A 25,366-nucleotide genomic window follows, 5' to 3' on the forward strand; every position below is an offset into this window, starting at 1 on the left:
CGGAGACAAGGCAGCTTAGGACTTGAAATACTTTGTTAGAATCACATTAATTTATTCCCAGCTTTACTGGAAAGCAGTTTTGTGTTTGTTTTTAATAGAATGATTTAGAATCTTTGGAGTTAATGGTTGTCTCTTGGACTGGTGACTTGCAGAATTGTTCAAGAAAACTTATTTTTTATTAGTCTCATAGAAATATGCTCTTGATCTGTAAGAGGTCTAAAATCCATTTCTTACTGTTATTTTTTAAACTACCCAAAGCTGCAGGTGCACTGTAAGACAGATGTCCTTGAATTAACAGAGGTGGAGAGAGAGAATCCAGTAACAAGTTTTTGACCGAAATGTTAGATTTGCACATTTCTTGGGGATCCCTGTGCATTTCATGACTTTGAGGGTAGCTGGCCTAAAGTCTTGAATTTTAGAAGAGAACAGTTTATAGGGATTGTGAATTTTTGAGGTTCCTCCTCAGAACCTTAGAGGTGTAGCTTTCATATTGGTGTCTGCTTTCCCACTGCATACAAATTACCATTTATACCTAGTACAACTGCAGAGTTCAGCATAAAAATGTTTACTTGGGTCTGTCTGTGTAGCTCCAGGTAGTGCGTGATGGTAATTCTTACTTTGTGACTGCTGCACAAAGCTGCTGGTTACACTGAGCTTCCAAAGGTGTGGCGGAAGGATGAAGAAATCACAGTGAGGATAGGTGGGACTTTAAGAAGTTATCACTAAAGGTAAAGAAGTCTTACTGTCACCTAATGCTGAGAGTAAGACTTTAGATAAAGTGACTAAAATACGTTTAAAAATTCCAAGAGACGTTTGGAGATGTTCATAATTTAGTAATACTCTTAAGTGCCCAGAGGGAGGCAATAGATGTTCTATGGTAACGATTCTCCAGTCCTTTGGGGGGAAAATATAGTTGGTAATTAACCATAATACATTCTCTTTATCCAAAGATAATCAGGTATTTAAGTTGTGTATTGCTTGTGTAAGGAGTTCTGAAATGTGCTCTTTCTTTTTGCATTGAAACACAGGCACAGATGTGATTGAATCCTAGATATGCTAATGTAACGGTATCATCTTGTAAGAATTCTTAAAGAACTTGAAAAGATGAAGAGCTGAGTATAAAACATTACTGATATGGAATATGACGTACAGAAAACGTATAGGTGCTGTGCAGGTGTCTGGTTTTCCCCTCAGTTCAGTGGTGGGCATGTGTATAATAGTGCATTCAAATGCCTATAGAGAGATGAATAGTTTAAAAAAAAAAAAGATAAAAAGGTTTATTTGTGCTGCTCATGGAAATATTAAAGGTGAAAATAAAATAATTGCCAGAAGCAGCTAACAGGTTTGAAAGAACATGGATGCACGTGAGCAGTGTTTGCCACCTCTCTTCTCCCTTCTGTACAAACTCAGGTTTGTGACTTGTAACTCACAAATGAGGATGCCATACCTTGCTGTAGGCTGAAGCCTTTGGCTCCTGTGGTATCCAGGAGGCAGCAGGTAAACCATGACCTGGAGATTTCCAGGACTGTAGGTGCCACCGAGGCTTTCACACACTGCATCTTCCCACTCCAGCATTTATTGTATTAGTGAAGCATCTCAAAATCCTTGGTGCAACATTTCTGAAACTGGGCACGGAGTTGTGGCCTTGTTCTGGTGGTTTCAGTGATTCTGTAACTCTTCTGGACTTCTAACACCTTTTCTACTCTTTTGCCACTGTTTTCTGTTTTTGATCTTAGAAATAACCTCAAAGGCTCTCTCCTCTCTTGGAGTGAGGGAGTGGGTAGAATGGTCACACCTTTTAGTAATCCCCCCTGTGATACCTTTATGAGATTTTAATATATTTACCTCTTTTTTTCTTTGAAACTTGGTTGGAAATCTTGTAGAGAGCATGCATTAAAGCTGGTATGAGTCAAGACTATAAAAATGCTATTTTTTAATCTCTCTTCCCTCCTGTTCGCTTTTCAGCTTTTACTTTAAAAACTTTATGGCCTATCAGGGACCATTTATGATCAGCTGTGTAAGGCCCAAGGGTGATGTTACGTTATGTTTAATTCACAGAGCCGTCCAAAACCGTGTATGGCCTTGATACCAAAGCAAAATATCTCTAAGAAGTCTGAAACCTGAACTAATCGTTCATCAGGTCACAGAAAAGCTGACTAGGACCCTGAGCACCCACTATCTCCGAGAAGGTTAAAGTGGCGTTTTGAATATTTTTCCCTACACCTTCCTTTTCCACCAAATTATGAATATAGCATTTGCTGTGCAACTTATTGCCACAGTGTTTCAGAGACCTTGTTTCAGGAACTCAGTAACACTGCAGAATAAGCAGCACCTCCTTGCAAACCTCTACCTTTGAGCCTGTGATATCAATCATTGGAATTACAGGTGCCATTTTCTTATGTCACTGGGGGACCCAGAAATCCGACACGACTTTTTCTTGTAGAGATGTTTTATATCCTGGATGCCAAATTAAAGAACTGAACCTTTTTGTACTCTGTGTAATACAAATGCATAGCACCAAAAAAGGTTGCAACGCAAATGGTAACAACCCAATTGCTTTCTTCTCCTGCGCTTTGTTTTGCTTTCAAGTGTTAAGAAATAGCCTTTTTTTTTTTTCCTAGTATATGTCATGGATTGTACTCCAGGAATGATGAGCTGTATAATGGCATTTCGTCTGAAATGTTAGCAAACTTTTACTCTAGTTTTATGCAGTATCATGAATATTTAACTTTCCAGCTTTATTGGTATCTGCATTTGCATATACACATGTATGAATGACACTTTAAAAAGTTAATGTTTGCTAACTAATTCACAATTTATGCACTTCCTTCCTCAAGCCAAGAAAAATTAATGCAGCTGAAATACCACGGTGTTGTGTAATTCAGCAAATGCTAACTTTTTTTGTAGCGGTCATCTGTGTCTACTCAGAATGATTTGTTGGATTTTAAGGTAGGTAGGCTTTTTTTTTTTTTTTTTAACCCACTCCACAGCTGATGTTTTCAGCCTTAAAGTAATAGAGGTCCTTCCTGGTCTCTATCCAGGTTGTGTCTTGCTTGTCAATACAGAAATTCCAATTTGTTAATGTGTTATTACAGAAAAGGACTTTGCTATGTATGGAAGAAGGATGAGGTTTTCTCTCACATGGCTATTTACCTCTGTTTTTATGTGTGCTGCATATTATGGTATTTTTCATTATAATGCAATATTAATGTACTTTCCTGTAGACAGTGTGGGGAGAACATTCATTTGTGATGATTTTGTATTTTTTTCAGTCACTGAAACTTTGAACAGGAATTGAAATGTCAGACCCTAATAGTTACTCATCTAATTTACTACGTTTTCTTTGGATATGGTGAAAGTTTCAGGGGGTCAAAGCAAACAAGTCAATGATAGAATGAAGCGTCCTTTGCTTTAAACTTCATCCTAATGCCTTTTACATGAGATAAAATCAAGCTGTATGTAGCTTAAATCTTAGCTGTGTAAATATCAAATCTGTCTTTTCGTTTGTCTTGAGGCCAAGTGGTACCTACCAGTGCTGAGTCTGAGATTGTGACTTCCCATTGTATAACCGATGGTTCATTCTTAGAGGGGTTTTATTTTCCTCCTCTTACTCAACTTTGTGTGCTTTTGTCATTGTGTGCTGTTAATGTGGATTTTTCTTTGTAAAAAGTTGAGGTACTTACTGCATTTGTCTTGTTTCCTGTTTTTGTTGCCACTTTTATCTTTCAGATTCCTTTTTCAGAAAGGGGCTAGATCTGAGCATAGTATTCAATATTACATTCCTCATGTAGTCTAATACTTCACCATTTTCCACTGCTTCTAAAAATAAAAACAATTTTGCATTGTACAGCATGCGATGTGCCTCAGCAGCTTTCTAAAATACCAGCACTTGTTTTCTGTAAATACATGCACATTCGCTGATGACTTTCTCCAACGCTTCCTTACAACACACTGAGCTTCGAGTTTCCCTGAAGTTCCCCAGGCTGCTGCGTTGTGAACAGCTTGGCTTGCAGCAGCATCCCATCCCTAGTGGCAAGCAGCTTGCCTGTTCCTCTGCTTCTGTCCCCTGTGCTGCTTCTGGCTGCCTGGTCCTGCTGCCTGCAGCTCTCCCCGGATCCCTTCCTGAGCTGGGGCTCTGCTGTTTATCCCCCTCTGAATAAGCAAAGCGCTGGGGAGGTGTTGCTGGAAGCAGGAATTTCTCAGCTCACAGAACTGCAGCTGCTGTGGCCGGGATGTGCTGGAGCGGATGGATGGACGGACGGATGGATGGATGGATGACTTCTCGGTGTGCCCCACGTCACTGATGGCTGTCTGAGTAGCTGACTGTATGCGGATGGAGCAGTGTATTAATGCAATAACTAAATAAAGTATGTGCTTGTCCCAGCCTGAACCTGTGTGTGTAGAAATGCCTTTTGGATTTGTATGCTTTATCTTTTCAATACAAGTAAAGGGAGAAAACTCCTCTTGTGTTTCTAAAGTATGCTTAAAGTCGAGAGGAGCCCTTGCTTGTCTCGAGAATTGTGTATCCTCAGCTGCAGCAGTTCACTGCTTTTGTGTGTATCCTGAGGAAAAGTTAGGTGTGCTTGGCTTCTGTTATGTTGCAGAAGGGAGAAGAAGTGTAGGAAATGATTCCATGTAAACCAAATTAAAAAGATCCGCAGTGATCTCTTTTTTGGTAGTGATTTCTGTTTGGGAGCCTTTGGAGGAAAAACTAAATGTCTCTGTGTGTATGGTGTTTGTTGTTGTATGTGTATGGCATTTTTTGTTGTTTTTTCAAAGCTACATCAAATTTTAATGTTTGGTCAATGAATTTTATCTGGATCATAATGAGAGCTTCCTGTACTTGCCTTGTTTTGGAATGGTCCTTCTTCTATTATAAGCAAACTCCTTTTTACAGAAAACTTTTTTCCTTTATCAGGAGATTAAAAAACAAACCAAAAACACAACCAAAACATTTCAAAATAGCAATTAAAGAAATCTTTCCTTTCTTGAAAGTCTGTTTGCGTTTTATTTTTTTTGACCTTGAATGTTTTTCTTCATTTTGTGCTGCCCTTGACCTCTGTAGCACAGGTCACAGAAAAGGAATGCGGCGTTCAGGAGGTGCTCCAATGCTCTGGTGTTCAGACACTTCTCAGACTGATGCTTTTGATCTCCCTCAGCCAAAGAAAGAAGAGCAAAGAGCTCTGAATCCATCTTCTCTCTAACCACCGCTGCTGGCTGCGCAGTGCGAGCCCATACTGTTTTCTGAATAATTGAGTCACTGAAAGAAATACATAGAGAGATGTCAGGTCAGCAGCTCAATGCTAAACTTCTGTCTGTGTTATGGGGTCAAGTGTACCTTTATCTCTGTTTGCTTTCCAAGTACCTTGCTTTTCAGCTCCTGAGCCTCCTGCACCTGCCTGTTGTGGGCTGAATGCCCTGGCGCTGCCTGTGCCCTGTGGCTCCCAGCTGAAGTCTGGCAGAGTTCAGATGCCCTGTGTGGGACCAGAGTGGGTGCAGTGAGAAAGCTTGTTCAATTTTTTAGTAAGCGTACAACACCCAGAGAGGAGGAGCAAATGGTCTTTAAAGTAATCAGTTCGTAAGTTTCAGGCAGAACAAGTGAGCATATCTTCCTGTAATAATGAATTACTTAGGGCTGGGATCTCCAAACGTCCCTAAAAAATGCATCTGTGTAAGTCTCTTGTTCTATGCTTCTCTTTTTTTTGCCTCCTGTTTTCCACTTCTAGATTTGTTTCCTAATAGAAACCTAATTCAGATGGAAAGGGACCTCCTGAGGTCCTCTGGTTTTGCTCCTGCTCAAAGGTGAGCCAGCTGCCTTCAAGTTGTCCTTCAAGTTGTCACTGTGTCTGGGGTCTGGGGCTACCCGGGTGGCCCAACCTGCAACACTTCCCCGAAGAGGCTGAAGGCAACATGAGACTCCTTACTTTCCATGGAAAGTCTTGCAAAATATCTTGACCTTCTTTCAGCCTGTACTGTAACGCCTCTTTGAGGCTGCCTTCCCTTGCAGTTGTTGTTTCCCAACGCAAGTAATCTGCTTAAAATAAGATTCATATGCACGGTATTGCAACAGCAGGGCCTGTATGTAATCATAAATGGTTAGATGATGTCTCTCAATCCTTCTCATAATTTTCATGGAGAGGTTACTGCTTGTGTTCATGCCTCCTCAGCATGGTCAATCAAGCCTATTGACTTGTTCTAATTCTGTTACTTCCTCCCTTTGGAGAACACAGACGTGTTTCTGACCTGTCAGAGAATATTCAAGCAAGAAAGACCCTTGGCTGATGTGACAAAGAAAAGATTAAGGCTCATGTGCCTTTTAACAGCTTTAGGACAGTGTTGCGCAGTGGTTCATCTGGGAGATGAAATATAAAGTATATTCAGAGTGTATTCTTTTGTTACTTTCTAGCAAAAGAATCCTTGTATTCATTAGTAGCAATTCTCTTCCATTACTTTTTATTGTTGAGTTGAATGTGGATTACAAATAAATAACCAAAAGGTTATTTGGCATATCAGAAATGGACTTCCTAGGAATAGGCTCTTGTGGTCATCCTGCCTTTTTCTTTGTAGCTCTCAGTTTAGGAAAGAGCTTAGTGGCTGGTTTTCATTTAAGGGGGAATTTGTGCAACCAGCGGTTTCTTTATTGTTCAAAAAAAAAAAAAACAAATATGCGTATAATTCTAAGCTTTACTGTGTATTCGGAGAGAAGGCTTGTGGGTTGCTGGTCTGACCCTTGCTATCGGAGATATTCCAAGCTACCCAGAGTTTGAAGCTGCGCAGCTCCCTGTTTGTGTTTCCAGCTGCTGAAGCACTGAGGAATGACGTGCCTGGGAAGTGGTGCTGGGACACTTGAACTCCATGAGTTCCTGTGCTTTTCAAAGTGTTTCCTAACGAAAGTTATGGTATCGGTTTTGATCCGTGATTTGCATCGCTTTACAGAGGGTTTCTTCATGTGTAATTCATGCGCTCCAGTTGCGTGCATGTCTCTCTCCCCCTCAAACCCCCTTTTTCTGTTTAAGTTTTAGAAGATCTCATATCCTGAACAACATCTTCCTTATTCATCACAATGCCTCCCCCAAGGTAACTGGTGAGATCCTGTACAACTTGTAGCATCTCCCAAGCTGTTACTGTATAAGAAAGCAGAGAATAACTTAGTAGTTTCTGAATAAGATCCTTAATAAAAAGGGGGGGCTGGGAAGGGGGAAGTTTAATGCTCACTGCATGATATAGACAATATTTCCTGCGACAGGAGATACTAACCTCAAAGAATTTAAAATAAAACATTGATTTTTTTTTTCTTCTTTTTAAAGGAGAGTAGGGGAGGCAAAAATGGTAGAATAGTCGGTCTTTTTATTCGATGTGCAGATGAAATTGATTAAACCTTAAAAACTCGCCTCAGTCCACCCGGTTTATTAATTGAAGAATTTCCTCTTCCCCAGAATGGGAAGTGCACATTAAAACAGAGCTTTGCCCCTGAGTAGCAATGATACTTGAGAACAGCACGTTTTCTACAATCCTATTTTCTCTTCAGCACTAGAGGAAATCCTAACATGGTAAAAAGCATATTTAAGAAAAAAAAAAAGTATGTTTAAGGAAGTCCTCTTTCATTTCCTTGTAAAGCATGAAATCAAATTACAGCCCATGGCCCACAATTATTTTATTTTTACATTTCAAATTCCATTTTCTGCTTCCTTTCGGTGCCTGTGAACAGGAGTTGTGCTGTTTGTGCAAATTCAGCTAAAAAGATTACCGCAGACAGAGGAGGACACAGTAGCTTAAAGAAGCCCCCAGCCAGTCTGTGCTCATTCTGGGATGGATGTGGAACCTCGCACGATTCACACGGGGACCCCACCTCCTCTTCTTCGTCCCTCCGCTCGCCCAGGTCTTGCTGCGGAGCCACGTCAGCTTTAGATGGCTGGGTTAGGGAACGTAATGCAATACTGAGCTTATGCTTGCCAAAGGAGTAGTAGTTTAAAGTGCTTTAATGTTTTTAATCTGCATTTGTGGAACAGAAAACCATTCAGATTGTCTGTTCATTGAAAATGTCCTTTGGTTCCTCTTTTCAGTGATGCTGAAATTGCCAGGTAGTTTAGTGCTTGCAGTTCATAACATTATTGTTCTGAGAATGGGCACTGTGTGCACGTGTAATAGTGATAAGCTTTTGGAGCTGATAGAATAAAATGAGAGGCTGAAATTGTTTTTTTGGGGAGAGAGAGATGACGTGTGTATGGTTTTTTGATTTTTTTTTTCCTTTCCCCTAGGCCTAATAATAATTTACTTGCAGTAACTGTGCTTTGCAGCATAGGTCCATCTCTGCACAACTCAATGTAGGAGTTTGGGTGTAATTTACAGGTATGCAACAGGTTGCACAAACAGAAGGGGTTGAGTTTATGGACATCCAGAACTGCCCCTGCTTTTGTGATGGAGGTTAACAGTGATTTGCTGTAGGATGTAATAATGTTCTGTCCCAAAATAAACACAGCAGTGACAGGCTGTATTTTTCAAAACGGCAGAGCATTAGGGATTTGGCACTCCTGTGGTGTTTCCCTGTGAATACTGGTAGAACAGATCTAGATTTACTCCCTGTGTCCTTTTGTGTAAAGATAAGAGAGCAACATGTAGAAATTGCAGAGTACTTCAACCTCTACTTCAAAACTTCACAGAATCACAGAATTTCTAGGTTGGAAGAGACCTCAAGATCATCGAGTCCAACCTCTAGCCTAACACTAACAGTCCCCCCCACTTCATCTAGTGTAGTCAGTAACGGCTACTTGGAAAACACTCATGTTTTGGCCTTCAGAACCAGTAAGCTGTTCAAATTGTGCAAACCTTCTTAGGAGTCCACTATGCATGGCCAGACAAGAATGCAGCCTAGTTTGGGGTGTGTGCCTGCAGTCCTCATAGTGTGGATCCTATTCGATCTGCAGGCAGTGGCAGTAAGTTACATCCCTGATGACTGGCCGCAGTCAGATATGCCCAGAATTCAGTACCGAGAGTGGATTGGTCTTGAATATTCAAAGCAGGGATAGACATTTTCTTTCTCTCGTCTGAAAATATTTTCTTAATGTCTCTAAGTTCTGTGATCCTTGCCCCTTTTGTTGGTACGGATGAGTGCTACAGCCCCCAGGTTCAGCTGGCACGCTTGTTTGCAGTCATCCTTCTGATGCTGTGCTGCCGGTCTTGCTGCCTTTCTCCCGTATCTGGCTGTCATCCAGATTCTCACTGTTCATGTGTTATCTTTTGTTTGTTTTTCCTCACTCAGTAGACTGTCTTCTTCTTTACTTTGTTTTTCACTGTGGTTTAGCTTCTTTTCGTGCAATATAATTCCTCTCTCTTCCCTCCCTACCACCTCCCTTGTGTTTTTGGATGATGACTGGTTTGTTTCATTTGCTTTTTACAGGGCTGTAACAGAGCTGTGTGCCATCACAGGAAGGATACCCTGATTATTGGTGATTTTCAGGCTAAGTGAGAAATCCCACTTCAGGAGGACTCTTTCTTGGTGTTCTTGAGCACCTCTTTCATAGAGGAAATAGCTGTAAAAAGATTACACGACTGTTCTTTTTTTTCTGTAGGGGAAATAATTTGGATACCTTAGGTTAGTGTTTTTTCTGGATTGCTGTTTTTTTACATGCAAAGGACAGGTCTGCATATGTGTCTGCTTCATTCAGGTTTGTTTCAAGCTCTGCTGGCCTGCTTTGAGAGCTTGAGTAACATGGAAGAGATGAGTGTTCCTCATCTTGACTGTGTAGGACAATGTCCTGTCCTGTTCTGAGACGAAAAAGTGCTTCATTTCCTTTATTCCATGTCTCAGAAGAGCCTATGGCAGGCCTTCTCTGGTCAAATAGTGCAGGTTTATAGCACTTTTTATTGTCATTCTTGGAGTTTCTGCTTATATAATCCATCCTTACTTCAGCTTTTCTTAGTTAAATCTTATTTTGCCGTAGAAAATTCTTCAGGAACATTGTTCCTTCTGGTGACTGGAATCTAGCATGGTAGTGAGTTGACTAATAACCTGATAGAGATTATTTAAATTGCAAATGTGAAGTAAAACACATTGCAGCTCTTGTAGGGGAAAAACTGCTTGGAAGATGTTTTGTGCTCTGGGGAGGCTATGTGTGTGGGGAAGGCTATGGTTTAGTCCCCTTCTTGCAGGTGACTTGCTCGCTGTCCTGATGAGGAGCTTTTCCCTTGGAATCGCTGCATGCTTGGCTCTGGTCTCCCTGCGTGACTTCACCATGGTGTTAAGGAACTGTTATGTGTGGGTGAAGGGCAACTAAGGAAGTTGGTTATGGAATAAAACAATTTAAAATTTGGCAGAAGATCAAGAGATTTGGAGGGAGAATTGTCAAAGAAGTTTTGTTTAAATATCTCAGAATATTGAGGAACTAATTCTGTGGTGGTTTTCTTGTCTTGTTGCTTGAGGGACCTGTGAACTTGAGCGCTCACCTCTTGCTATGTGTGAGTAGACAAGTACAAAACATCCTCATGCCCTGAGCAGAACACGGTTGAAGTATTTCCATTGCCAGTGTCCTAATCTTTCTATTTGTTTCACCATTTTGTTAAAGCACAGCAGCTTCCTACCCTGTGCAGGTGCCTGCTCTGCCTTTGTGGGTGACGATGCCACAGTGCCCTCTGTGCACCCACAGCATCCCTGTGGCCAGTTAGTTGATGAAGGATTTGGAGGAGGCACAGCAGCTGTACTAAGCCACATTCATTAACTTGAGTGTGTTGTCATTTCCTTGGCTGTAATATATTTTTATCTGTAGTGTTTCGATACATTTTCTGGTGTTTTTGGAGTTTTCCCATGGACTGTACAGTTATTTTTCTTATGTTCATCTTTTCTTTGCTATGAAATGCCCCAAGGTAGGCATTCTTAACCTTCTAGCAACTAAGCTGGTGAGTTTTATGGCTCTTTAAAGGGTTCCTAATAGATTTATAAATACAGCAATTACAAGTGTTTGCTTTATAACAAATGTGTTCAAAGCAGTTAATTTAGCATTTCAAGATAAAGTGGCCCTTGTACTGAAACTTCACATAACTGCTTTGCTGCAGATTTTGTCTCCAGTTGGAGGGAGGAGATGGATACTTAAAGCATCAAATCCGCCACCCTTTTCAAGTCCTGGTTCATCAGATCTGGTTACTTGGGCTTGATTACAGAGCACAGCGATTGCCATCCTCTAGTCGTAACAGACTTAGCTAAAACTTAGGCTGCAAAGTCTACAATGTTATTTCACTGAATGCATGACCCATTTTTTTTTATGGTATTAACAATCGTGTTTAACTTTGTGGTTTTGTTTTAATTATTAATTCCCATTCAATTTAAGGGTGTCATTTGTGTAGTAAGAATTACTGCGTGGTGTAGTTTAATACAAAACCTGGGTGTTAAGTTTTATTTTAAAACAAGACAAACCCTGCTGTATACGTTCACAAAAGTACATGTGTTTTGATTGTTTGATGTGTTGTCCTAGAACAATTTTCGTGCTGTTCACTTGTTGCTGTTCATGCTTCCTGGTCTTTATATATGCGCTGTTGTGTGGTGTCTGAGTCTTTTGTGCAGTCCTAGCGTTGCTTATGCTATAAACAAGTTCTAAATTAATGTAATTCTTGAAACAATAAAAGTTAAAAATACTTTTGGGGACAGAGCCTATCTCTAATTTGTCTTGGAGCATTTTTTGAAATGGCTGGAGAAAAGTCTGCAGGAGCTCTGCAAATGTCATAATTACCCAGCTAGCTTTCTGAAGCATTCATTATTTACATTTAGCATTCATTATTACAAGATGAAAGCATTGGTAGGTTGAAAATAGTCATTTGTAACCATAATTTTTTCTTGTTGTAGTTCCCACCCACTCATTCACCCATGCACTTCAGCCTCAGAATGATTTCCTATCCTGAGAGTTCATGGGAACTATGAACAAGGGTAGCTGTTGTGATAGCAATTATAAAGACTAAAAAAAAAAAAGTGGGTTGGAGAGAGCAAAAGAACAAGGAACAGTTGCATCGATTTCATGTTCTTCTGATCAAAAGCCTAGAGACAGATATTAAAAACTCTTAAATCTGGAATGCTGCAATTTTGCATGTTTTCTTCTTACATCTCTTCTACATTTCTTAAAATGTGTTTTTCCAACATCATTTTCTGCTAGTTCAGCTTTGGATTTGTTTTTCTTATTCATATTTAAGCTTTTTTATTTATTTATTTATTTTAACATTAAACTTTGTTGAACTCTGCCTTTTTGGTATTCAAAGTATTTCGGTTACCTGGAATGAGGCAGGAAAATTCTGAATGTAATTAGTGGAAGGCCCAACATTCATGAAAAGCTTCCTGGAAAATTAAGTTAAATCCATGGAATTAAAGTTGCTTCAGTCAGAGGATTAAGAGCTCGTTGCAACAATGCTTCAAAAAATAAAAATAATTTTATAAAGTTACATCATGAGCGCAATAAGTAGCCTAAAATTTAGGAACCTTTTTATGAAGATCTAAATCTGATCTATTTATGGCTGTGATATGAAGTATACGTTTGAGTAATGTAGATCTGAATTGGAAATGAACATTGCAGGATTTAAATCAGCTTTTCCTCCTGTAGAGAGGCTCTAAGGATTTCTTCAGATTTGTGGTAAACCTGACTCTTATTTTTAAATGCAGTGATAACGTCCTTACACTGTTAATATGGAGGAACATGTAAACAGTCATAGGTTTGCATATTTTTCTATGAACTGATGGGCATGCATAATAGCTTAAACTCAATAAATCGTATTTTTTCAAAAAGCCAGGCATTCCTCTGTTGCTTATGCTGTTTTGTGCTTTGTTCATATTTCTGGACATGTGTACACATACATACAGTTTTTATGGAAGCTATTTGAGAAAATGTTCCTTAATCTCTTTATGCTGCTACAATACTGACTGTGAATTCTTTTCCAGGTGCGCAGATTATTGATTTGATGATGCTCGTAATCGATGTGACAAAAGGGATGCAGACGCAGTCAGCAGAGTGCTTGGTAATTGGGCAAATTGCCTGCCAGAAGATGGTGGTAGTTCTGAACAAAATAGATCTCCTTCCAGAGGGGAAGAGGCAAAGTGCCATTGAGAAGATGACTAAGAAAATGCAGAAGACCTTGGAAAATACAAAGTAAGTTAACAGTAACATTAACAGCTAGCGTGTAACAAAAATACTGCCCACATTTCACTTTCAACATGTTTCTAAATGCAGCTAATCTCATCCCTGCTGGATGAGATATTCACACAGATATAGCTTGCCATGATGATGAGAAGAAAATGGAAAGATTACCAGAAATTCAAATTCAGTTCTGCATTTGCATCTGCAAGTATCGTGTATGGAGAAATATTTGAGTGTAATGAAACTTCTCAGTTTAAAGGACTGCTTTGAGTTCTGATTGAATAAAACAAAGCAAGAAAGGCTGGGTGAAGAACCTTTTTTTGTAACTTTTCTTGTGATCCAGATGTGTTCTATTTCTCTTTTTTTAACTAAAGAAGAAAGAGGACTTCTCCATAACTGAGAGCGAAAGATGTGATCGCCCTAAGTAGGGTGATAAAGCTGCCTTGTAGTTATCTGTGTATGGGACTGATCAGTATTGCCAAGAATCTAATTGATGATGTTCCTGAAGTTTCTGTAATACGATGTGACTCTGTCTAGGCTGGTGTTTGTCAGGCATGTTCTGTTTAATTGACAAAAATGATGGGTGAATGAAAACGTGGCTGTTAGGAGGTGGAAAGATGTGATACAGACACCACACTCCCTCAGTGGTTACAGAAATTGACACACTGCTTATTTTGCCTAGTATTGTACAGGGATGTTGACTCCCGTATTTATAGCTGTTGGGTCACATTTTGATTCTGAGAATCGAAGAAATAAGGTCCAGCGTACAGAGGAGAGAACTTGATGAGGGACAAAAGAGCAAAGCATGGCTGGATATGGCTGTTCTTGCTTAGCTTATTTGTGATGGTAGGGGAATGTCCCTCTTCAACTATGCAACTGCTGCCGTAGAGACTCTGGAGATCTTGCTGTCTTTCCAGCTCATCAGTAACGTGGGTTTGTTTGTTTTACTTGGAATAGTACAGAGGTCACTAAGAATGTCAAATTTCCTCTTGTGAACCTAGTCAGGATTCTACAGCTTTCAATTCTCTCCAGCAGTTGATTTGAGGACAAACAGATAGAGGTGGCTTGTTTTTCCTCTGTGGGTTGTTACATCTTATTTCAGGGGAGGTAGAGGAGAGGGAGGTACCTGCAATATGAAAAACTTTTGGGCATTTTGGAACAACAGTCTTGTATAGGTGTATTTGATCAAGTTCACAGGTAATCCCAGTGGAGAGAGCATTGAGATAATTATCTCTAAAGTTTTCATAACTATGTTACCAAATAAACTTATTATGCCTTTGTGTGGACCGTGAATTAAGTAGCATTGCAATTAATAGTTATTTTGTTTTTCTCATCTAAAATAACCACAGTCTATGCCAAGGAGTTAAAGATTTTGTAATAACTGAGCTTATCTTCATATTCTACTGATTTATTTTGTCCTCCTTTTAAAATTTGTATCTGCATGGCAGTAATTGCTGCTGGAGGTGATACTTCAGTCTTGATTTAGTCCAAGATTGTATTCCATATGTTAAAGGAAAACACTGCTTTTCGAGTTGCATGTTTGTAAAGGGAATACTTAATCTTTGTAAGGAAACTGGTGCTCAGTAATACTTATGTAAGCTGCCTGAATTACACCTTTTCTTTATATCCTGGAGTACAGGTGGAGTACAAGTATGTCTTACAAATTAGCATACTTCCTCAAAACTGAGGGGGAAATGTTTTTGAAACACAGGCCATGTTAGCTGTGAGGTCCTTTCCTGCAGCCTCTTTTTAAAACAAGGATGTGCATCAGCTGATCACAACAGCCCTAAGACCACATGGAGAGAATGGGTCTGTCATAATGTTTTAATTATTCAGTTGAACTCTGGATCCTAGAAATGCTCTTTCATCAGATGTCTGTGTGTTGTTCCCGTAACAAAAATTCCTTTTTTTTTTTTTTTTTTTGCAAGTGTAGTCTGTGCTTTACGATGCTTTGAAAGCTTTGCTGGCCTGGGCTGATTGTAAAGTGCATGTCCCATTGTATGTCAGGCAAGCGTTTTTTCTTCAGTCTTTTCCCACTTGACTTTAAATTTCCAAATGCATGCTTCGTAACTGTTTTTATGTTTCTAAGCTACTTTTATTAAACTACTTTTATTAGCAGGGCATGTGCTGAGTCCATCTGACAGCTGCCTCAGACAATTGTCAATGAGGTGTTTCCCAAGACTAGTTTACTCGCTGAGTATTTCTTTACACACACGTGCATGCACAATACCCTAATACTAAGAAAAAGTGAAGTCTGCTGCAGCTGTAGAGTAGATGTTAACCAGTTTTCAGAGGGAATTCTTGTGGTGTTGTCAGGAGATTCCACAGAGGGTGAAAAAATAGGCAGAGAAAAGCAACTGTTGTATTTGCCTAGATTGACACCTGTAAATTTGACCTAATCAAAACTTGCTTGTTCCACTGATTGATACTGCAAGTAAAAGCAAACTGTCTCAATGTCTCTATTTCTATTGTCATATTTTTTTACACATGCCAGCTTTTATCTTTGCCCAGCAGGGTCTAAATTCTGACAATTAGCATGGTGGAGTAACAGTTTTAATAGGGCCAAATCATGTTTGGAAGTAGCTCCAGTGGCATTGTATGATTACTCTAGTTTGTTCTGGCATATGGGAAAAGGAGTAAGGCATTTGGTTCAGCATGAACTTGAAGTTATTTTAATACATTGCCCTAAAGGGCTTGTGTGAAAATAAACTTCCAAGAGTTTCATGGTTAATCACAGAAATTTTCAGGGCACATTTTTATTACCCTTTGTTCCTAGATGCCTCAGACTTACGGCATATAAACAGAAAAAAAATCTTACGTACTGAATTACAGTTCCATCACTAAATGAGCTCCCTCTACAGAATCTAGCATATTTTTCTTTATCATGGTACTGTCCTTTTTCCTCCACTTCGTTCCCTTTTTGAGATAAAAATCTATGGTTTTGCTGTGGGGAGTCACAAGGATGGCAGCAGTCATGACTTTGCCTGAATCAATTGTGTAAGAATCAAGGATCTGTGAGAACCAACCAGTTATTAGTTTTACTGCTGATTATTATTCCATTGCTTCACGTATATGAATTAACATGGTTAATCCTGAATTTTGCAAAAATGCAGTAACTTGACTTATCTAATTTCCCTTTCTAAAATGTAGGCAAAGCAAGCTATCAGATGAGGTGAACAATAGGTTGTGTTTTAGGGAGCAAATGGTACAAATTCAATCAAGAGGCTTAAAAAAAAGCTGCTGAATAATAAGGGCTTGGAGAATAAAATTCACTGAAAGAGAAAAAGCTAAACTGGGGTCAGAAAAGCTAAACTGGGGTCAGCTGTGGAAGTACTGCTGTTCTCAGAAGCTTTACATGTTTGAGATTTGTTTCATAAATTTTTATTTTAGTCGAATTAGATCTTTCTGCTGTCTGCAGATCTTACAGGCTGTCTGCAGACACAGGCAGATATCATGTGCCATCATACATTTGGCTTCTGTTTTATGGATTATGACTACAGCTAGGATTGTAATTGTTTTAATGAAAGTTAAAACCTGTTAGTCTCCAGGTAAAATGCAAAGTCACTGTGATAAGCCTGAGTAATGGTCCTTGTTTCTGAAATGAAGTCTTACTTTTGACTGCCACTGAAAGTTGAATCTGGCTAATGCTGAACAGCCCGAAAAATTTTATAGGGAAGTCTAATAGTACAAATGACAGTAACTCCAGAAAAAAAATTGTCATCTGTTCACCATGGGGGAAGAACAGAAATCAGAATCTGAGGCAGATTCCCTGCTTTCATTGCCAGGTGAGTCTAATTTACATGTGTAGGAGATCTAACAGTGGGAGTCTTTCTCTTTCAGGTTCTGTGGGTGTCCTATCGTTGCTGTCGCAGCAAAGCCTGGCGGACCAGAAGCCCCAGAGTCTGAGAATCCACTAGGTGTTTCTGAATTAATTGAGGTACCTGCTGAACAAACAATCATGTAAAATCAGCTTGAGCATCTTCAAATCTTTTGGGTTGTAGTGTTAGTATTGAGAGATGAGGAACTCCTGCCTTACTCTCAGCTTTATGTCACCTAATTCTTTGGGGATTTCTTCCAGGGAAAGGAGAAGCTGAGGATGTGTGCCCCAAAAGTGGTTCTCCTTTTTCAACTGCTAGGCTTCAAAGCCTTTGAGTAGCTGTCTTCAGAAACAACTATTACACGTGGTAAAATTTGTTCTGAAGTTGTCAGGAATTACAAAGCATAACAAATAAAAATAACTTCAAAATTCTGCCAAATCATTGGTAGGTGTTAATTACACTGCAGTTAAGAAAACAGTGAAGCTGTGAAGTCAGGCACTCAGATTATGCATATGTGAATGTCTCCTTCATTATGATACAGTGCTTAAATGCGTGATTCTTTATTCTAAATAACCCTTGCCTCCTTCTATGCGCAGGATGCACAAAGCTCAATTACTGAGCAGGCAGTCAGTATTTTGTTTTAATTCTCATTATTCTGTGTGGCCTCATGACTCCATTCAAATACTGCTCTGTGCTCAGAATGATTAATTTCCTCCTGGACTTTTCTTTGGCACTCATCGCTGGACTTGAACACTTGGCAAACAATTAATTTACTTCGAAAAGACCTATAGGAAGTGTAGAGGTGACTTATCCCATATTTAGATTGGGAAGCTGTGGCACAAAGGAGTTAAGTCCAATGAGTTTACTAATTTTGGATGCCACATTTAAGGAAACTAGGAATTCTTCTGGGACACACTTGTTTTCAAATCAGAGTACCTGCCAATTTTGTTTGCAATTGTGAGTGCTTAGCACTCTGTTTATCAAGCTTTGTGGTTTCTGTTTGGACACTCCGAAGTATACAGTCAGTGATTACCTGTGGAAAGTTCCATGCATCATCATTCTCTTAAAAAAAAAAAAAAAAAAGTTCTTGCATAAAGCATATAATCTGTTCTTTAGAGCAACACCAACCTGCCTTCACAATGAATCCATCTTTCTCTGATAGTCTGCCTTGTTTACTGCGTGTCTTGCACTTCTGCTATAGATAAAATGCTTAGCTTGGATTTATCCTGTGCCCTGAATGAGGTCAGGTTTGGAAAAAGCTCAGTGATGGTATATTGGATAATTACATCAAACACGTATGAACAAGAGAAGTGTTAAAGCAAACTAATGCTTCAGAGGTATCCCTAGTTTTAGCTATGCTCAATTTTTATTTTTTTTTGTAAGTAAACTGAGCTTGACGAAAATTAGTTATACGGTAAAAGAAAATGAGCTATATGGTAAGTTATATGGTACAATGCTTAAACTGTGAAGGGCAGGGCACTTAGGATGGCTGTTTGAGATAGATGGCATGTACCAGATTGTCACCCCTGTGAGTAAACATTAGGGAAGAGTGTAGCATGTCTTTGCCCTGGAGGGGTGCTGCAGCTATTTGCAGGCAGCAGATGGGGTCCTAAAACAAAGGCATCATCTTGCCAACATCTGATACGGATCTGTTGGATGCTGCCACCTTTAAAATAAAGGGTAAATTCCTGCAAGCACGAAACTTCGGGTTTCACCAGAAACTTAGGGTTGTCTTGCCTGCAGCAGGTTGGCTGAAAACAGACTCTGCAATATCTAGAGAGCTGGAGATAGGCAAGTCTTTAGTTTTGCCTTCATTAGGTCCAGGTAGATTTACAGGGCCATTCCCCAGGTTTAAAACCTTTGGAGGAAATACCAAGTTGCAGCTATTTGTCAACTCAGAGACATAGTGTTTAGCAGAGCTGGCAAATGCTGTGAGAGCCCTGCCCCTGAGCATTACCCTCTCTCTCCTTGGTAAGAGGCGCCCTCTCCGTTGTTCTGCCATTATGACTTGGGCTTAACCTCCAGTTTTTGACCTTAAAAGCAGATGCTAAAGGCATTGCCAAGTTAATATGCTGATATTGTAACAAAGACAAAGATCAAAAGTGATTTGAGATGGGTGAACCAGTTCCTCTGAACCACTGCTGGGTATGTGACTGCAGTTTTATAATTAGTCTTCTGCCTATGATGATGTGTTTTAAGAAGCATAGTTATTTGTCAGCAAAACAGAAATCCTAAACTTTGATATTTTCTCTAGAAAATGATACTTGCATAGCTATTTTTCTTAGTGGCTTGATCCTCCAAGAAGTGTTAACGTAAATCTGAAGGGGAAGTTGACTTTGAAACTTATCCCGGTGTAATAGTTTTTCTGGGAGGGAGGCAGGGATGGGGCTAATATCTTTATGTAAGTTAATTTGCACTAAATCAAAAAGAGCTGAAGTAGCAAAATACACTGTAAGACTGTACTTTGAGGGTGGGGAGGAGGGGGGAGACGGGTGCAGGATTTTTTTTTCATTTGCTTTGCTACAGTGTTTATATTGAGTTTGGCAGCAACTTTATTGCCAGTGCAGTTCTGCTAACCAAGCTAAATGTGCAGCACCAAATCTTTCTAAGGCAGAAAATCGAACTGTTCCTGCTGCTAAGTGTGCATCTCCTCTATGGCACGCACAGTTAATTTGACATTGGTGCGTTCTAAGCTCGCTGGGAGATGCCTGAAATCAGTAAAACTGCAAGCCTGTTCAATCAATCATCCGCTTGCCTTCCTTTTGCTGTATGGCTGTCATGACTTTTCACCCAGGCATGGTTCTGCTTTTATCTTTCTTTTCTCAGGTCCTGAAGTCTCAGGCGTACCTGCCATCAAGAGACCCCTCGGGAAACTTCCTTATGGCAGTCGACCACTGTTTCTCTATCAAGGGTCAAGGCACGGTGATGACAGGGACTATTCTTTCTGGCTCTGTTAGCCTTGGTGACAATGTGGAGATTCCTGCCCTGAAGGTGAGTCTCTCATTTTCACTCCCCCCAGTTTTCCTGATAGAAAGAGACATTCAACAAAGAAGAGTGTGTTCTGCAGTCTGAAATCGTTCCATTATTTTCAGTGTCATTGCTTTTCTGATACTCTAGTATAAGCTACATTTATAATAGGGAGAAAGAGATTAAGTAACACAGCCAGTAAAGTTACCTGCTCCATTTTAGTTGAATGAAGAAGAGGGAAGGCTGACCTAGATGAGTGTGTTAGATTTTCAACTTCAGAAAAGCAAGGTGGGCATGCTTCCAAAACAGGACATGCCTAAGGAGTGAACAAGGTTTGAGTGAGGTTACTGTTGTTTGAGACATTCTGCCTCAGCAAGAAGGCTTGTAAAAGAATCTGACCCAGGTAGGCTTCCTGAGATGTCTGGAAGTGGAAAGAAGAGTGCGTGGAAATGGCAATAAGAGGACATGGAAATGCTTGATGCACATTATCATTGTTAGCCAGGGGTTTAATTGATGTCAGCATGTTCTGGAAGAGCTGCTGGAATGCGGTGTCTGGCTTGCTGCGGTTGGGATTTTTAGAGAGCCTGTAGAAAGTCAAGAGGACTTTCAGTGGGCTTTGAACTGCTTATCTGGTGCTCCTATTTTATTTACAGAGAAGTGAAAGACCAAGGTAGCAGATAAACAGACATTGACAAAGAGAAGCCAAATCACTTGGCTTTTATGGCATTAACAGTTACCCGCAAAGTTCGTTATTTTCAGTTGCTGTTAATGAACTAGTCCTTCCACAGCCTTCTGTGAGACAGCAGGCATGCCATAGCTCGGAGTGGTAATAGTTGTGAGCAGCATTTTGCTCTTTGCCACGAGCAGCCTGTGAATGTGACTGCTCATAGTGTACAGGTAACCACGGCACGGTTAAAAGGAAGCAACCTTTGTAAGTTTGAATTGTGTGTTGTCCTTACCCCTGCTAGCATCATGCAGAGTTGGGTTAGGATACCTATAAAAGGTCAAACCTTTCTCAGGCCTACAAGGTAATGGAGGAAGCACATTTCACAACACATTGTGGTTTATGACTCTCTCTGACCTTTTTTTGCCCTGACCCTATGGTAACTGAGATTGACAGCTGGTGCCCACTGGGCATTTAGGGACATTACAAACCAGCTGCTTTTTAAATTTGAGGAACCCTCTCACCAAATGAAGTGGCATCACCTTCCAGTTCTACTAATGGACTTCGACATCTTTGACCGCTTGAACCTGCACAAAGGAGGGACACAGCAATTAAAAATAAACAGTGACATTGTCAAACGTCCATGCTTGCTCTGATTGGGGCTGAGAGCACCAGCAGTGCATGGATTCCTTTATGCTGTTGCCTATGTAAATTGCCATCTGGGGTTGATTATCCATACAGCAAAAAGAAAAATTATATATATGTTTTTGGCAAAAAGCTTTGACACAGCAAACAGTTCACTATCCGATTGAGTTAGTACTATTTGCTCACTAGCACTTGAAATCCACCTTGAAGAGCATGAACGTAGGATTTCTGCAGCAAAAACATAGTGTTGGCAGAATTCTGAATGTCCATTAAGATTACTTCGGTGGTCTTTCAATCTCTACAGTCTTCCAGTTTATAAACTGTAACAACTTGTGACATTTTTATTTCTGCTTTATAAAAGTTCCTGGAGTGAAATAGTAAGGATTTTTTTCCCCAGTATAGATTGACTTTACGGTTAAGTTTGGTCCTAATCATTTCAAAATACTGGTCTAAGTACATTATGTTTAGTGACTTTAGTTTGTGAGCATTTCAAATTGTAGAGCTGTTTTTTATAGCATTATTTAATTGAAAAGGGTAAGTTTTTTCAGTGGGGGAGAAGTATCTTTGCCTTCCTTACACAGGTGAAAAGAAAAATAATAGCTTAAGAACAGCATCTACTTACGAAGCCAACACAAAATAGGCAAGAACCATGAATTTTGTTCTTGCTGGTGGTCTTAACGCAAAGAAACAAAGTCCTGTGTGAGAAGTAATGTTAAATGCAGTGTGGAATGTTGTCTTCCTTCTGCCCAGGATTAGTGATTCTGGCTCCGGATTGCACAGTTGCAGACACACTAGAAGTATGGGAAGATTGTATAAAACAGTGATCTGTTAGTATTCCTTTAAAGAGAAGATGTTTTCAGGCACAAAAAGTGTTCCAGGTTAGCTAATAAGAATCACTCTGACTTAAGAGTTGTGAGAGTTCATGGAAGAGGTCATGTTGAACTGAGTCAGGGGGCAGAGACAGATGTTCACTGTAAATGGATATTAAGCCAGGGAGGTAGGCTGAAGTCACTTCGTAGGTATGCTTGTTTCAAAGCAAAGCAGTCGCACCTTGATCTGTCAGTAACATATCTGGTCATCCCCAGAGTGTTAATCCAGCACTGCCTTAGCTGTGAGCAACTGCTGCAGGCATACAGCAGCCACAAAGCATGTTTGTGGCAGCAGGTACAAACACCACTTTTTTCTTTCAGGATTTCCAAGCAGTAAAAATTAACTTGTGCTTTATATTCCCAATCCTAGCTGTTTTTTGTGATGTAGTTACTGATGAATGTTAGAGTAAGCTGATTGCCTGGTGTTTTTTTTCAGCTTATTTTTGCTGTGTGCTGGAGTGGAATAAAGCACTGCTGTAATATAATACGAAGTTTTCTTGTGTAATAAACAAATTCTGGACACCCAGTGATTGGACTGCCCTTGGGAGGTGCCTCTTAGATGTCAGATTTTTTTATCTGCAAGGCACAATTGAGCTGTTATCATCAAAGGGGAAGAGGAATGTTCATACCAAGTCCAGCCCTCATTGTCACTGTTGTTTGTGCAATTTCTGTTACTAATACCAAATGCATCAGTCTCAAAAGTTGCAAGAAGGTTTATGAACTGCTTCTCTTGTAGCTGGAGAACACTCATCCAGGTGCTTTAGTACTTTGGTATACTTTTAAGAGGTCCCCTGAGACATCAAGTATGGAGGAGAAAAATGAGAAACTTTCTTCTGTTTATCTAGTCAAGTCTCTTAGTAAATTAATACCAGTTTAAACCAGTAGTAGTTTTTGTCTTGGCAAGGGCCTATTTGCTATCAAACTACATTGCCTTTATGAACTTGTAAGAAGTGTGTTACACTTACTTTTAAGTGTAACACTTAAAATAGCTTCATGGCTTCATATGCTTCCACCATATGGAAAGAGATCTTTTTTAGCTACCTTGTTGGCTAAATAACCTTGGTCTGTTTTCTGGCCGACATTCTGTAGCCTTTAAGATTCATTGAACAAAGAAGTCCTCCAGTGTCTGATAAAATGGCCTTACAAATACTATTTGGGTTATTACCTTCAAACCACTGTAGCTATTTGAACTCTAACATAGTTCTGCTTGTTCCTGCATGACTGCTTCAATCTATTTGACATGCCAAGACCTCTGATCAGTGAGCTTTAGTATATAAATGTAATAACTAATTCCAATGTATTTCAGGACTTCTAGCAAGATCATATGGAGTTGCACTATTGAAGAGGACATAAATTATGTCAGAGGATGTAAATTTCTGTATTTAAATCTCAGAAAACAAAGTTGGTTAACAAATCCACTGAGTCATATCACAAAGCAACTTGTACGTGGAATTTCATGGTGAAATTTTAATGTTTACTACTTTTCATTTTCCATTTCTTGTTCCTCAAAGTATACCTCTTCCAAAATTCAGGAGATCTTGACAGTATTTTGCTTTGCACTGCAAGTAGAGCCAATGCTAAATTTTCTGAAAGGATACCTGACTGCTGCTTCTGTACCTGTTTTTTCAAGGCTTCTTGGATGCTCCTTACCCAATGGTGCTAAAGCAGCAGTTCAAATACTACAGTTCATTTGCTGGGGAAAGAAGCCTGGCTCACCTAGAACATGGCTTGTTTGTGAAATCTTTTGTTCCCCTTCCTAGGGGTATGTGATAGAAAGATACCTTGTCACTGAGTACAACTTGCTGTGTTAGCAGTTATGTCAAACAATACTACAGAAAGTTACTAAGATTCATTTAAAACTGACCATTTTGTCCCACTGTTCTTCTTGGGAGACTATTTCAGAAGCTAATTTCTGTGATGGCTAGGAATGTCTCAATTTCCACCTTGCTTTTTCCTTTGAAGCCTGGCTGTAACTTACTGTATCGGTACTTCCTTGTTATGATAAACTTTTCAGCCAACTTTTCTTTTCATTGATATGCTGTGAAGAAGGCAGTTCAAAAAGTGTGTGTGGGGGGGGAATAAATTAAATGTAACTGGTAAAATTGTTTCCCGGTGGGAAGACAGTTCATAATACATATTAAAATATGTGGGTAATAAAATATGAGTGTTAAATCCTAAATCAATAAATTAAACGTCCGCATAATGTTATACATGCAGTTTAATTCAGAACAAGTATTAAACTGTTTCTTTAATTGTCTGCCACTTCTAAAGCATGGGTTGTATTTTTTGGAGATTTTCTCCTTTCCTAGAAAACATCAGAGTGAATCCTACTGGTTTTGTATCTGCTGTGGCATTTACTTAAAAGCAAACCATGCAGGATTTGGCTTATATTGGAAAGTATTCTTTCAACATTTGGGGATATTATCAGTTGTTTTGGAAGAATTAAACTCCTCAGCACAGTTCTTTGTGGTTAAGTGAAGGATTAAAGACCTGATCCAGTGCCCATGGAATAAAATTTAGATCTGGCAATAAAAACTTCTCAAATCTTTTTGGCTCGGTCTCTTAAGAGACTAGGAACAGCAGATGCTGAGCTCTTTTAAAGATCAGTTCCCTCGTTTTCAGTGTGTACTTCTGTAACTTCTTACCATTTATCACTCCTTAACGAAAAAGACCACAAAGGAAAGGAATCCATTTTAATTTTGGAAGAAAAAAAATCTAATTAAATTCAGACTTTAAAAAGACTCGTGAGTTCTGTACGCTGCTATTTTTTAGCTACCCGCTACTGATGTACAGTAGCTATAGGTTTGTATCACTTGCCATTTTTATTAAGCATCGTACAGGTAGAGTAAAAAGAGGGAGCAAGATCAGGACTTGCTGTATTAAGCCATATTCTATTCAGGACCAGGGATAAGACATAACAGAGGGAGCTGGATGCTTATCATGGGGTTTTAAGTTTTTCTTTTAGTTCAGAGCAAAAGGGAAGAAAGCCAGGGGGAGAGCAGCCAACGTGAGCGGTGCTAATCCAAACCATGCGCTGTATTTTTGGAGCTTGTATGTCTAATGTGATATTGTAGGCAGAAAAGTGGCCTGGTCAGTGCTGGCTAATTAACTCTTCAAATATTAAGTAAATTGATCTGCATCTTTCTTGAGGATCTAGATTGTACCCTGTGCTCCCTGACAGCTAGCTACGGTTTGGATTCAGATTGCCTTCTAATATATGAGGAAGAATTATCCAAGAAGCCGTACATGTTTCTTCCTACAATGGATCAGAAAAGTAAGGGATTTGTGCTGCAT

General features: G+C 39.6%; 2 protein-coding genes across 5 annotated transcripts in view; both read left to right on the top strand.

The window, feature by feature from the left end:
- Nucleotides 1-25,366, top strand: part of SEC61A1 (SEC61 translocon subunit alpha 1) — a 327,869-nt gene that overhangs the window by 73,810 nt on the left and 228,693 nt on the right. The window lies entirely within an intron of this gene.
- Nucleotides 1-25,366, top strand: part of EEFSEC (eukaryotic elongation factor, selenocysteine-tRNA specific) — a 128,492-nt gene that overhangs the window by 25,760 nt on the left and 77,366 nt on the right. For all 4 annotated transcript variants that reach the window (XM_068694365.1, XM_068694364.1, XM_068694363.1 and 1 more), the window contains exons 2-4: nt 12,914-13,121; nt 16,950-17,046; nt 19,754-19,918. In XM_068694365.1, coding sequence (XP_068550466.1) covers nt 12,934-13,121; nt 16,950-17,046; nt 19,754-19,918 — 450 coding nt within the window. In that variant the 5' untranslated portion in view covers nt 12,914-12,933. The remainder of the gene's footprint in view (nt 1-12,913; nt 13,122-16,949; nt 17,047-19,753; nt 19,919-25,366) is intronic.

The sequence above is a fragment of the Anas acuta genome, chromosome 11 (assembly GCF_963932015.1).
Source record: "Anas acuta chromosome 11, bAnaAcu1.1, whole genome shotgun sequence".
In the NCBI taxonomy this organism is placed as follows: Eukaryota; Metazoa; Chordata; class Aves; order Anseriformes; family Anatidae; genus Anas; species Anas acuta.